The sequence below is a fragment of the Sparus aurata genome, chromosome 4 (genome assembly GCF_900880675.1).
Source record: "Sparus aurata chromosome 4, fSpaAur1.1, whole genome shotgun sequence".
Taxonomy (NCBI): domain Eukaryota; kingdom Metazoa; phylum Chordata; class Actinopteri; order Spariformes; family Sparidae; genus Sparus; species Sparus aurata.
Window position 1 is genome coordinate 29,370,477 of NC_044190.1, and position 15,463 is coordinate 29,385,939.

A 15,463-nucleotide genomic window follows, 5' to 3' on the forward strand; every position below is an offset into this window, starting at 1 on the left:
ACAAAACATCACGTTGGTACACATCACAACAACAATCTGATAAACGCTTGAGAATCACTCCCATCAGTCTTTGCGCCAACAGCGCTACCAGTCGGCAACCGGCACTGCCCCGATCATTACAATATGATGCTTGATTATGCCTGTGCGGCCATAGTCCCCTGTGTTGTTACTGAATACTTCTGAGTATTTCTGGAGCAGTGATTTCAGAGACTGAACTTGGGAAGACGACAGGTTTCAGGTGGACCTGAATCACACACAAGAGAGTTTGCGCAACATGCCTCCTCAGCTGGTATAATATCAACAGATGAAGCAGAATGAAACTCACCAAGGTGTTGACCAGAATGTAGCTCAATGTGGTCTCTGGAGGGATTTAAGACTCCAACTATAGTTTTACCATTTCTAACTTCACTGAGTGAGTGTGCCATAATGATGTCACACAGACAGAGGCTTATTCACTAGTGTCAGCGTGCTGCCACGTGGGTAGCTGGCTCATTTAATTTGCACTTTAAATTGTTCCAACCTGTAGCCCTCATAAGAGATACAGCCGTGAGAATACATATCAGTCTAGATGTTCCTAAATGCTTTCTGTTTAAGAACCACTGGACACTTGAATGGAACAGAGCAATTGTTAATGTTATTAATAACACCAGTTTCCAAATTTAATGAAATATCTGCTTTAAATAGTCCTAGATTAATAACTGTTGGTCAAGGTGTCACATCAAGTACAGACATGTAGAGACATGTACATATTGGTAAGAGAAGACAGATGGGTTGAAAGAGGAGTAAAGGAATCCATCTATGTCAAACTGGAATGACTTTGAGAGGGGACGTGATCTAAAACATTTCTTATCACCTGCCTACCTGGTGTAAGGACACTCCCACATAGAGTTTGATACATGAAACTCTGCTCCAGTGATTTAGAAGGGAGGGACCTATTTGGATAGGAGGTGAAACATCATAACGATACTGAAAAACAATAGCACTTTGGATATGCAGTCGTGTTTTAGTTACAGATACAGTTTGATTCAGCGTTAGCCTGTAAATGATCAAAGGAGTTATTATGCTGCGTTCCAACTCAAGGATCCACATTTTTATCTTCCTTGCCTTTCTTCTTGTCCTTTTTGGGTAAGCCTTTTCACTTGTACTTCACTACTACATCTTATTTTTAAGGAAGGGGAAATATATATCTATCAAACAAACAAAATATGAATTTCTGTAGTTCTAAAAGTCTTTTTTAAATGATTTTACAATTAGGCAAGGCAAACTGTATATTACGATTCAGACACAAGGCGACTCAAAGCGCTTTACAGGGGCATAACAATTACATAAACAGAATAGAAAATGTACAATTCATTAAAAACAAGTAGGACAAGAACTACATTCAAGATGACAGGACTTATATTTTGGTCTGCTTTGCTTGTCTTCGAGTTAAAACGTCTGCAGCACTGAACCAAAAAGTAAGTTCTCTTGTGAGGACAGTAAATAACAGCCAGGCCATGTGAAAGTAGTGTGAGCTGTTGACATGGTGTAAGAGGACACTAAGCAGATGTCTCATTTGTTTAAGTGAGCTCTCTAAGCTTCAGGTTGACAATGTCTATCCACCTTTTATTGAGTCTGCACCCACATTCGCTTTTAGATACTGGTATCAATAAAATGCAAAATGTAAAACCTATAACAGCAGTGTAGACCAAACAATTCATTCTTAAAGTGTGCTTGTTGGATTTATGTGACCAAGTCATTCAATAGAAAACTTCAGATTAAATTACTAAAATAAGCTTTAGGATGGCACTGACATCTGCAATCATTTGCCTCATGGAGGGTCCAATTCACATAATGTGTGCCTCTTAATGGGTTCAGTGGTAAATTGTTATATCCTCCACCCAGTTAGTTGCTGGTTATCCCATGGCTTCCAAAGTACCTGCAATGTCACAAATCATGTTCATGGGCACAGTGAAGAATTATACTTCTCAGCAGTAAATGTGAAAACTAATCTCTACACAGACATCATTCTACACAATGGGGCTCAAACATTCGACTGTAGGAACAAGAAGAACCAGATAAGAGTGGTAACTAATACCACATGTCTGGTATTTTCCATTTACACCAGTTATTGGCTGTGCAGGATGAGCAAGGCGGATCAGTTCAGCTCTCTCCATCCTGGATGTTTGTTGGTTTTGCTTTGTGTAATTGAATATCAAGCACTTGATATGTGGTAACAGTGTGGCCACACCTTTTTTTCTGTCCCTCAGGGGTTAAGACTTGAGCATTGTTTAACTAGACAACATCCCTCATTGTGGATATGCTTTTGGCTTGTTTTTAATCTATAAACCATCCAAAACATACACTTAACAGAGACTGCTCCATTTCAGATTTGATAAACTAATGACACACTGATCATGCCATTTTAATTGATAAATTATTGAACTGGGCTGGCTCAAGGCTTTGATAGATTATATGAATGAATGAATGAATGAATCCTTTAATTATTCAGGGAATGTCAATTGAGAGCAAGATCTCTTTTCCAATGACGCCCTGAGTACAAAATACATGAAAACACATATACAATGTGATCATAAATTACAATTACAATCAGACAACAGAACACTGAACAACAGGCACTTGAAACTATCTAAAGAAATAAGATGATTTAGCTCAAGAGCACGCTGTAAGTCATTCCACTTCTGAGGGGCATAGACCTGAAAAGCAGTCTTCCCAAATTCAGTCCTTACATTGGGAATGTTTAAAACCAAGAACTCTTGTGAACGAGTGTGCAAATTACAAGTTCTAAATTAGATTAAATTGATAAAATAGTAAGGTAAAACATTTAGCGGCCTTGTAGATATAAAGCATGCAATCATATCATACTGCAATGTTCATATCAACAACTACATGTCTTCCTATGCTCCTCTCTTATATGGGGTTCCTTAAAGGGTCAATGCTGGGTCCAATCTTGTTATTGTTATGTAACATTCGGGCGATCAGCCTGTGACACTTCTTACTAGCTGTACTTATTGTTTTAACACCATAACCTCATAACAATCTTGCTAACTGAATGTCTCAAGATTTCCTCCATCACAATTCTGACAAAGCTGAGGTCTTTGTGATCAGTCCTCATTGTTATAGTAAGGAGGTCAGTCCCTATATTGGACCCTTCGCTAACAATATCAAGACCATCTCTAAGAATCTTAATTGTCTGTTTGGCCAATATTTGAATTTTGCCATAGACCTTTTTCACAGCAGCCATATCATCATGAAATATGAAGGTAAACGCGGGTTTAATTAATGAGCCACCATGCAAAATAGCAGCATTGTGACTCGGACATGGAACAGAATCCTAATTAGTATTATTGGTATCACCTGTGTTCACCCGACTTTTTGACACCAAACTGGCTGCTGTGAGAACAACCTCTTAGCAGTAGACCATATGACTTCTCAATTCAGTCAGAGACAGGACAGAGGTTTATTCACTAGTGTCGGTGTGCTGCCACGTTGGTAGCTTGCTCATTTGCTTGTTGTTCCAGCCTGTAGCCCTGACAAGAGTTACCGGTTAATTCAATGTTGAGGCTTCGTTAAAATGTTAGGAGTGTTTACTAAGTTTGCACCTGTAACGCCTTGTAATTCTGACTCACTGAGAATTTATGCAAACAAAATGTGTCTAAACTATCTCGATACCGATACTGAAACGATGCCACGGCGGAAAACTAAAAATTCATCAAAAGTAATGGCATAAAATATTAGATGACAGAATGTGGAACTTAAAATTATTTATTTCTTTTTATTAATTAAAACACTTACATTTAAAAAGTCAAAATAAAAATATATATTTTTGTAAAAGCTGCTGAGCTTTATAGCTACTTAAACTGTTATAACAACAATAAAATGATTATGCAGCTGTTTAACTTAGCTGCCAATGTGGTAACAAGCATCTCTGTATCCAAGAAGACAAGTGTCTTCTTGTTTTGTTCATTTGTCTTGTTTGCTCTCAGAGATTATTAAATAACCTGATTTTTCATTAAAAGCTTAGTGTTTGTAGTAGAAAAAATTAACAGCACATTAACTTCAATTTTGTTCAGCATAAAAATAAATAAATGACATTAACTGTAAGTCAATTCATAAAATAGGATAATACTTTATTCATCCCACAAGGGAAATTTGCAATTTGCATTTCATGTTGATACAATTCAAATCCTGGATTATTAGCCTGCAAACTACATTAGTACAACACAAATGACCCAGACCAGGTGGAGGTCTGTGCTGTAATCAGACCATTTTCTAATAATATAAATTACAATATATATTATAAATGATTGACAAAAATGTACATGCTATGATAATATTACTAGTACTGATTGACTTAGAATAGATCATTTATAAGTGGTGTTGTTTATCAGCATACTTGGTCATTGCGGATTTAAAGCATCGTTTACAGACGGGCTTTGTGGTGTCCCTGGGCTTGCCCTTACTGTCGGCAACATAAGCGAAATATTTCCATATTTCGCTCCGTGCGTCTGCTTTTTGTTTTTTGCCTAGGACGGTCGGCAGAAGCACTCATGCCACGTTCAGCCATGTCTGTGTCGCTCTGCTCTGTGACTGTCTGTCACCGTAAAACCACGCCCACTCTGTCTGCAGGCAGTGAGGAAGCAGAGAGAAGCTGCACACAGACACGCTGCCCCGCTGTTGCACAAAGTTCATAAAGTACCGATACTAATAAAACGTGAAAAAGTATTGTTTTTAACGGCTGGGTACCACGGTACCTTTCTAGTATTGGTTCACCATGCAACACTACTCCAAACTCATCACAACTCAAGCTAAAGGAAAAGCATTGTAAGACAAAAAATAAAACATGATAATCCTAATCTGATTTTGGACAAATACCTTCCCGAAGAGTACCCTCAGGAGCTTTAATCACTGTATGTCATGTCCCACCAGGGAAACCAAGACTTGTCTGCCCATTTTGATGGCTCTCTTGAAAACACCTTTAAATTGATTCCACTCCTCCTGTTGGGCTCAGCAGATCACAATAGTGTCAGTCTGGTTCTAACATGCCATCATCAGAGGGGGAAAGTGTCTGGTAGAACCTTGAAGCTGTAGACAGAGAAGCAACATTGACACGGCAATGTTAAACTCCTGTCCACAGGATCCACCTGTATTGTAACTAGTAAACCATCGGTGAGACACAAGGCTTAATTGTACAGGGTCTTGTGAGAACAGGAAATAGCAACCTGGCCATGTAAAAGTAGTGTGAGCTTTTGATATGGTTTATGAGGACACTAAGCAGATGTCTCATTTGTTTACGTGAGCTCTCTAAGCTTCAGGTTGACAATGTCTATCAATCTTTTATCGAGTCTGCACTCACGTTTGCTTTTAGCTTCTGGTATCAATCTCTCAAAGGTCAAACACATAAATGTGCTCAATGAGGTCTTGCACATATTTTTTACTAAGTTTGTGTTTGTACCATACTTTCTGTATTTGTTGAGTTTGAAAAATTTCATGGGGCCAATGTAGGGACATGCATTGCAAATTATCTTTGCCTATAAATGCTGTACTATGTGGCAGGACATGCTACATGCTTGTTCCTAAACAAATTTACATGAAATAAATAAATAAATAAAGATCGTTAACGTAGTAACAAGTAACTGGATTTATCATTTGCATAATATTGCATATTTTTACTTTTTGTTTAAGTTTTCCGGGGTGGTAACTAGCGCTGTATACACTTTTACTGGATGTTCTCTGGTTAACTTGTACATGTATGTCTTCACAGGGGGATCTATATTTACTCAGGGTATGACTCCTCCACCCTCAGGTAAGTCTTCTGTTAGACTGAAAGTACATATCAATTTAAATACACGCAACAGAGCATCAGACTAACCAACACACTAAGGGGTTGAAGCCATTAAACCAACAACTCAAAGAGAGTATGCACAGATTCTCACAAAACAAACACCCACCAACTTGTCACACAATAACACAGCTGCTGACTGGAGTTAATATTAAGCTACTTTTTCAAATTAAACGCGCTCTTTGAAGTTACTCATTAAGCCTGTCACTCCCTAAAGATTTATAGGGCAGCATTTTGTCAAACTACACACCTTTTTTTTCCATTTTAACAAGTGAATGCTGTCATATCATTAATTATTGTTTTGTTTCCTTTTTAAGCTTGTGCCAGCCATGTAATAAAAACTCAAAGCCAGATGTGAAGTCTATAATGGCAAAGGTTATGGAAGACATAGTGGGGCCAACAAAGTGCCAGGAGAAGGGCAGCTGGAAGATCGAAGACCTCACAATGAATTATGGGTAAGAGTACTAACAGAGAGGAACAGCTGGGTCAAATACAGCTCCAATTTATACTTGCCATGACTCAGATTCACACCTTTGCCCTGTAAATGGATCATCTACAGGGTCATAAAAGTAAACTTACGTTACTGCACCTCTGCTGCTGCCCCCAGATGCTGCCTACACAATTTCAGCTTCACTTCCCTGGATGTTACCTCGAAACTAAAAACCTTTCTGCAGTGTACTCAGGAGATATTGGATATTATTGTACAAGGGAAGCACATGTTCAGTGCAGACAGCACTTCTGACATGAAAGAAAAGCACAACCTTCTAGCCTGCTGCTGCTCTGCCCATGAACAGTAAGTGGAGGGATGGATAAATGGACAATACAAGCAAATGACTTTTCAGCAGCGTCGGTCCTGATCTCCCTGGGGCCCTCACAGTCACAAGTGACACCCATAGTGCTTCCAATACAATCCTCCCTCCTTTAGAACAGTATGTTCCATCTGATGAAAAAACAAGCAGATCTATATAGAAGAGAACCAGTCATAAACAAATAATATTTATGGAATAATTAATCAGTAACCACTCGTGGAATAGAGAGGTGCAATTATTAGTCCTATTACATTGTACATTTTCACACTTATGGTTCCCTCGTCTCAAAGAGTTTTGGTTTTTTGAATGTGTCTTTGGTTAAATGTCTGAAATGAGGTCTGTGGTTACCACAGGCTTAAGATATTAATATGTTTTGTTCTACAACATAAAAAACATAATTGGATGTCCCACAATTAAATATAGAGCGCTTACGTGTCATAGAAAGAGGCGGTTGGTAACAAGAGGCTAAATGAGACGACACAAGCTGTCAGAGACATCAAACACTGAAGAGGGAGACTCATCATCTCAATAGTCTGTCTTTACAGGCGGACTTTAGTTGCAAGCTATTCTTATTCTAATAATCATTTTATTCTAATCAGTCAGTAAAAATGTGTATGTAATTGTGTAGTGGGATGTTTAGTGGTGGTGGTGTTTAAATCATGAGATGTTGTCTGTTTATAGCCTTACATCAGCTTTTGTACTGCTAGCGATTTAATTTAAATCTTTAAAAATCACAAAAGTGGTCTTAATTGTCTTGCTGAACATGTGTAATGTGTTAGTATCATACACATGTGTTTGTCACAGAGATTATTTTCAACCAAAATAATAGAAAGTCCAATTAAAAAATTCCAATACACTGATAGTCGAAGGAACGAGGGCGATGCTTCCAGGCAGGCCTAAAAACCAGTGTCTTCCCTGCACCACTCTGTATACTCACTACAAGCACTGTACTTAAAGTGGATCTGCAAAGTAACTAGTAACTAAATTTACCAAACAAATGTAGTGGAGAGAAGGTAAAAAGTAGCAAAAAATGGATGCCACGGCGGAAAACAAAAAATTCATCAAAAGTAATGAAATAAAATATTAGATGACAGAATGTGGAACTTAGAATGATTCATTTCTTTTTATTAATTAAAACACTTAAACTTAAAAAGTCAAAATAAAAATGTATATTTTTCCAAAAGCTGCTGAGCTTTATAGCTACTTAAACTGTTATAACAACAATGAAATGATTATGCAGCTGTTTAACTTAGCTGCCAATGTGGTTACAAGCATCTCTGTATCCAAGAAGACAAGTGTCTTCTTGTTTTGTTCATTTGTCTTGTTTGCCCTCAGAGATTATTAAATAACCAGATTTTTCATTAAAAGCTCAGTGCTTGTAGTAGAAAAAATTAACAACACATTAACTTCAATTTTATTCAGCATAAAAATAAATAAATGACATTAACTGTAAGTCTGGCAATTCATAAAATAGGATAATACTTTATTCATCCCACAAAGGGAAATTTGCAATTTGCATTTCATGTTGATACAATTCAAATCCTGGATTATTAGCCTGCAAACTACATTAGTACAACACAAATGACCCAGACCAGGTGGAGGTCTGTGCTGTAATCAGACCATTTTCTAATAATATAAATTACAATATATATTATAAATGATTGACAAAAATGTACATGCTATGATGATATTACTAGTACTGATTGACTTAAAATAAATCATTTATAAGTTGTGTTGTTGATCAGCATACTTGGTCATTACGGATTTAAAGCATCGTTTACAGACGGGCTTTGTGGTGTCCGTGAGCTTGCCCTTACTGCTGGCGACCTTCCGCTCCGTGCGTCTGCTTTTTTTTTGCCAGAAACACTCTGCCACTTTCAGTCATGTCTGTCTCGCTCTGCTCTGTGACTGTGTGTCACTGTAAAACCACGCCCACTCTGTCTGCAGGCATTGAGGAAGCAGAGAGAAGCTGCACACAGACACGCTGCCCCGCTTTCGCAAAAGTTTATAAAGTACCGATACTAAAAAAACGTGAAAAAGTATTGTTTTTAACAGTTGGGTACCGCGGTATCTTTCTAGTATTGGTTCACCGTGCAACACTAGCCCAGGCACAGGAAGACAGACAGACTACAGAGAGATTCACTAGCACTGCAAGCTAGCACACATGAATGTCCATCCATCCATTGTCTGTAACCGCTTCATCCTTTTGATGGGGTCGCAGGAGGTTTTTGCTGGAGCCAATCCCAGCTGTCTCTGGGCGAGTGTAGGGCACTCACTGATGGCAGAGGCCGCAATGCAAGGTGCATGTGCGCCGCCCATCAAGAGCAATTAAGGGTTCAGTATCTTGCTCAAGGACACTTTGACATGCAGCTCAGCCCGGAGATGGGAATTCAACCAGCGACCTTCCGATCACTAGCCGACCTGCTCTACCCACTTGGCTACAGCTGCCCACATATGAATGTAATAGTTTCTAAATAGTTAAGTTTACCTGACTGCTGTTCATGCGATTCACTCTCATATTCTCAAGTTATGTACCATACTCTTATCTTTGAGTTGTACACATTGACACGAGGGGGAGGGAGGCCCTTAACTCGGGGGACCCTACCCAACTTGTGTAGTGTGCGTACCGTACAGGGCCGAGCGGCTGGTAGTTCAGGAAAACAGCACACAGCAGGTCTGACATGACACGGCTCCATGGGATGACGATGCTTTCCTCCTGTGTCTGGTCGTCTGGTTTCATTTCATGGATCGTCTATGTTAAGTGTTTTACTTCAGTCCATTAATTTTCTGTATCTCTTGTACTTTACCTCATGTATTTCCTCTTTTGTTTAACTAAGTTACATTTGTTTAGATCTTTTCTCTTTTTTTCCAGGGTGAAATATGCTCAGCCAAGCACACAGCAAGGGTAAGTCATTAAAAACCATATATTGAATTATTCTGCTGGGAATAATCCCTGTGACAACCTTTGATTAAAATATTAGACGTTGAAAGTGTCACTGTGGCACTCCTATCACATGTTTTGAAGAAACAATAATGTTCAAATCATCTTTTGAAATAAGTTTGTGTCCGTGTACAACTGTGAAGTCACTTTTGGTGAGACCTTTATAACTTTTATAGGCATTTTTCCATGGATTTTTTTGTGCCCCTGAAGCCCAGGTGCAAATATTGTGTGTGTGTGTGTGTGTGTGTGTGTGTGTGTGTGTGTGTGTGTGTGTGTATTAAAAAGGACGGCTGAAACAGATAAGACATTTTAGGGAATATAAATGTTTTTGTAATATCTGTCACATTATAATAGCTACTATAAGGCCACGATAACTTTCGGATTGATCAGGTAAAGACATTTTTTTTTGTTTGGCAAACAAATCGATCCACTTACACTGTCTGCAACCTAAAGACTGTAATCTTTGATGCTGACTGCATAATGGCGACCTGCCTTACCATATATGACAATAATTACATGTAGCTTGTGAGCACAAATAAGCAAATCTGTTATAGTGAACTGTGGATAAGTGCCACAGCTAACTGAATATTGCATACATGGAGCCAAACTAGAGGAAAGAAAAGATTTAATCCTACAAAATGTTTTTATCCACAATGTCTTTGTTCTCCGCAGACGCACTGATGTGAACTCAGTAACAAACTGGAACACTCCTCTGGTTTGGGAGGGAACCTTTGATCCAGTGGTTATCGATGCAATCTATAAGAAAATGGATCCAAGAATTGCTGTGGTGGTGTTTGCTGTTGGCAAGTAGGTGCACAGGATTTTTCTCACATGATATTGTTGGGAGTTAGGTTCGACCCGATCCACTGCTCCAAGCCGAAATCTTCATCCTACAACCGTATATCTACTTCACATAAATGCGTCTTATCTTCTTGTATTGTATTTTTCTCTTGTTTTTTCTTTTCTTGTCCTAAATTAATGTTTTATCCTTCTGGCTTGCTTTTTCCTACCTGAACAGATACACACGCTTCCTGGAAGCCTTCCTGCAGACGGGTGAAAAGTACTTTATGGTTGGCTTCAGAGTCACTTACTACATCTTCACAGACCATAAAGAAGAAGTCCCCAATGTGAGTTATAATTTGCATGTGTAAAAAATTATATTTTGTCCTTAAACATCAACACCACCATCTAACAATGCATGCCACAATATAATGTTACTTCATAATACTTTATGATAAGAAAAACACTTCACAGAAGACTTGGCAGGAAAAGAACAGGTGTAACTGATGGCATTAATGTCTCAGTTACAGTAGCTTTGTCAGTAAGCCGAGGTGTGTAATAAAAGGCCAGACAGGAAATGGCACACCACACGCAGCATTACTAAAGTTGTGTTGTGTACAATATATGAGATTTGAGATAGGAGGAAATTATGAAGTTGAGGGAGAGATTAACTGAGACATCAAATTCAACCAATTCAACCAGAGACAAATAACCAGTGTTGGGCAAGTTACTGAAAATTAGTAATTAGTTACAATTACTAGTTACTTCGTTTAAAAGTAATTGAATTACTTTACCAATTACTGCATATCAAAAGTAATTAGTTACTAGGGAAAGTAACTTTTAAGTTACTTTTATGTCTGCTTTTGAAAAGTAAATATGAACTGTACTGAACAGTCAAACACAATAAACATCATTTTTAGACCTATTTATTGTAATCAACAGGGCAACAGGCCTTCAAATCAAGCAGTAGTACCAAACTTATAAAACAGCTTCTCTTTGATGTGGATAGGTTCTTTACACCTGCACATAAATGCCAACTCAGCACTACATTTTTGTCTTTTTTTGATGAGTGAAAAGTAATGTCCATACTTCCAGAAGACAAAGCTCACTCTATCCGCACTTTCGGCCATGCTGTTGTTTAATTCTGATTGACTGATTTGATTGGTGTATCAATGCGTCACCATGAGGTGTATGCATGCAGTAGGTGAATGAATGGGAGAGGAAGGAAAGTGAAGCAGGTGACAGGAGTAGATCAAGCAGTTAATATAGCCTACAGTATAGGCTGCAGTTTCCCTGTGAATAAAGGCAACGGCTCCACAAGATACATCAAAGCTCCCTGGTATTATTTCCTGACCAGCTTAAAAGGGGGTTCACCCCGAAGCTAAACACAAAGTTCGACCCTGTAGGAAATCATCTCCCCTGTGCTTCCCGACCACGGTCCGGGAGCCGAACAGGAATGGTGAATTGTCTGCAAGCGTTCATTTTTCCCAAAAGAGATAAACGCGAGTAACGAACTCATTTAAATTTCAGTAATTGTATTTGCGTTACTTGATTAAATAATATATTTCGTTACATGCTCGTTACCGCTAAAGGTAGTGGACTTACAATAACGCGCTACTTTGTAGCACGTTACTCCCAACACTGCAAGTAACAGGAAAACTATGCAAGAACAAAATGCATGATGATTTTGTAATGGCAGAGAAGACAGGAGGGGAGGGTGTGCCATGATTTTGTGTTTATTTTAATGTAAATCACTTCACTCTTTCCATAAAACAGTTACAGTGTGGATTTGGCTTCCTTTATCTCAGCAGTGAAGGGCTCTGAGGAGGCGCATCTCAGGAAACGTTTGAGGAGGCTAGACTTCAGGCCGATGTACGGGAAAGCTCGGAACCTAACAGTTAAAACGTATGAAATTCTGAGATCGATACATTGTTTAGCCAATCATTGATTTGTTGTGATGCAGAAACCTCCAGACAGATGAAGCCACCTCATAGAAAGAGGCTGAAAAAACACATAACTATTCTTCAGAGTTCAAAATGCAGTTTCATTTGCAGGGTAAAGTACACAGGTAGTGGATATTATCACAGTGAAGTAGAGGATGTTGTTCAAACTACCACTGGCAAGAGGAAGGAGAGAAGGAAAGGGTGGATGGAAGGAAGGAAGGAAGGACAGAAGTGTTTTGTATATAATGGTATAGTAGATACAAGGTGTTATCATGTTTACTTTTTTGAATGTAGTTTAATCCACATTTTTGAAAAATACATTCAGACAAAATTTCGAACATTTAAACACAGTATTTTGTTGGGTTTTTTTTGGTTGCCTCAACATTTTCAGCTACAAACACATCAAATTAACAGTGCTTGAAGATTTCATTTATAATTAATCCATTCAAGTTTTTATATGACCTGTCAGATTAATCTTGGTGAGGGGCGGAAGATCTCATTACTCGATATCCCCAGTGCCACCCGCTGGCAGGACGTAGTACTGGGCAGGATGAAATGGGCAACCATCGCCATTGACAAGCAGGTAAGAAGTAAAAGGTGCAGAAGATTTGGGATCATCACTGCTTGTTCTTTACTAGCTCGTCAACATTCAGCTCTTACAAATTAAAAAACAGATGACAAATAAGATTCAACAACTTTTAGTTCGTGTTAATGTTGTGTAATCACAAACGTCATCTGTAATATTTGCAGATCCGTAACAAAGCAGACTATCTATTTATGATGGACGTCGACAGTGTCTTCCACAACCGATTCGGAGCCGAGTCTCTCAGTCAGCTGACTGGTGTTCTCCACCGTGGCTACTACAAGGTTTCCCTCTCTTCCATACAGTATATTCACTTCAAGTTAATAAAAACATGATGTAATGATGTGTTTTTAACTTCTTTCACCGTATTTTATGCTGCTTGATGATTGATTGTCGACTGATTCATCTATTAAGCCATGTGTTGTGCTTTTTTTTGCCTCAATCTGATCAGTCACTGCGTAAGTAATTGTCTTGATTCATTTCCCCCATTTTTTTCCTCAGACTGATAGGGATCACTTTCCGTATGAGCGCCGAAACCTGTCCAGGGCCTACATCCCTGCTGGTGAAGGAGACTATTATTACACTGCTGCTGTGTGGGGCGGATACCTGGAGGACATGTACAAGATGGTCAAGTAATCAAAACCAAATGACCTTTTCAGTAGTTTCTGTGCTATTTCAAGTATTAAGAGGGCCAATATTCAGTTGAAAGAGATAGTAATGATTGGACAGAGCAGTGCACTTTTATATACTGAATGGATAAGAGCCTTTGCCCTCTGGACCCTGTGCATGTTTAATAATTTTATACTGTATATGTCCTCTCATGAAAATGCTCTGTGACTTTGTCTACATAACGTATAACCACTGTCTCGTCCCAGAATTTCTGTCTCTTTTTTTCTTTTTTTTTTTACAAGATACTGTTACATGCAGTCGGAGGAGGACGCCAAGAACAACATTGAAGCTGTGTGGCAAGAAGAGAGTCACCTCAACAAGTACAGTGTGACATTTCATTCCTTTTTTCTTTAGGGTTCTTATCATCTGTAAGAGGACAGTTTACATCTTATCTACAGCATGTTCCAGATGTGTTATAGAGTATAAATAGCTTATCTGCCCCCTTCTCTCTCTCATAAAGGTACTTTTTGTACAACAAGCCAACCAAGGTGCTGTCTCCAGAGTACTTGTGGTCAGACTATGATCAGGTACCAGCGGACATTAAAGTCGTCAGGATCTCCCAGTTGGTCAAGAACTATGCAGAAGTGCGGCCCAATGGTGGACAGTGATGTCAAGATGATCATATTCTTGCCATGAAAACTACATTCTTAACAACCGCATTTGAAAAAAAACTGGGAAAGCTGGTGTTCATAAAAGGTTATCTGCACTTATTTGTATCATCTGTGTTTTTTTCTTCTGTAAGGTACAGGTGTATAGGTCAAAGGTGTATAAATTCTCATGTTGTCCCCCAGTAATATTGTAGTGCATGCAGTGTATTATCTGTTAATGACCAAAGATGTAATCCCACTGTACACTGAGTTTAACTGAACTGAATTTAAGTTCTTGTTTTTATATAGAAATTGTTTCCAAAAAAGTTGCTGATTAATAAAGTTTACTTTGACCTTAATCATGACTAATTACTTGACTGTGTATGCGCAAGTATGCATTTATCTGTGTGTGCCTTTAGTTTTATGGGGACTTTTAAATAGATGATTCTTGAAGATCAACGTTATCAACAGTATTAATATGTCTAACTTAAAAACAAATGTTGTTAAAAATTCCAATTTACTAACTGTAAGGCAATAATAAACATTTATAATAACATTTCCATGATGAACAGGCACTATATAACAGATAGGAAACAATACAACACAGAGACAATATAATTTGGTATTTGAAAGAAAAGATTAAGATAAAATAACAGAAAAAAATAGGCCTACATTGATATCATCTTCTGGCTCTGGCACATTTGGATTTCATCAATTATATAATATAATTTAGCCTCGGGAGTAAAGAATTTAGCCAAAGTGATTAAAACATTGACCAACATGTCAACACATAAACTTTTTATTCAAGAAATTCAAATACGTTTGAACATGTTATGCAAGTTCAAAAATCCAGTCCAGTAGATTTAAATTTTATATATGATTCAAATCTGTAACTTGAAAAGTGTGACAGGAGGGCAATCTTTCAACCCATTTCATTTTGTGAATGTAATATTAAATGGAAATAATAATATACCAAAATAATATTTAAATGAATTATATACTTTTCATCTGGGGAGAAGCTGGATTTGGTAAAGATGAGTAAAATATCAATCTGTGTTAGAGTGACATCTTTTTTCAAGTATTTATTAATGATATTTCTGTAAATAGAACTAAAAGGCAGTAGAATGGAAACAATCTGTAAAAACATGTTCAATAGATAGATAGATTTTTATTGTCATTGTACATTGTACAATGAAATTGAGATGCAACTCCTTCTTAGTGCAAATTATAGACAAAAACATAAAAGCATTAATACTAGGATAAAAATAGATAAATAAAACACATAAATACAAAGAATACATCTCACATA

The 15,463-nt window shown here is 37.9% G+C and overlaps 1 protein-coding gene across 1 annotated transcript; it reads left to right on the top strand.

The window, feature by feature from the left end:
- The first annotated feature begins 976 nt into the window (after positions 1–976).
- LOC115579937 (globoside alpha-1,3-N-acetylgalactosaminyltransferase 1-like) lies at positions 977–14,513 on the top strand. The gene is made up of 11 exons (XM_030413705.1): positions 977–1,125; positions 5,765–5,806; positions 6,160–6,297; positions 9,524–9,556; positions 10,265–10,399; positions 10,611–10,719; positions 12,785–12,898; positions 13,066–13,182; positions 13,400–13,530; positions 13,810–13,887; positions 14,028–14,513. The coding sequence occupies exons 1-11, from the start codon at positions 1,043–1,045 to the stop codon at positions 14,173–14,175; spliced, it is 1,128 nt and encodes a 375-aa protein (XP_030269565.1). The 5' UTR covers positions 977–1,042; the 3' UTR covers positions 14,176–14,513.
- The last annotated feature ends 950 nt before the right edge of the window (positions 14,514–15,463 follow it).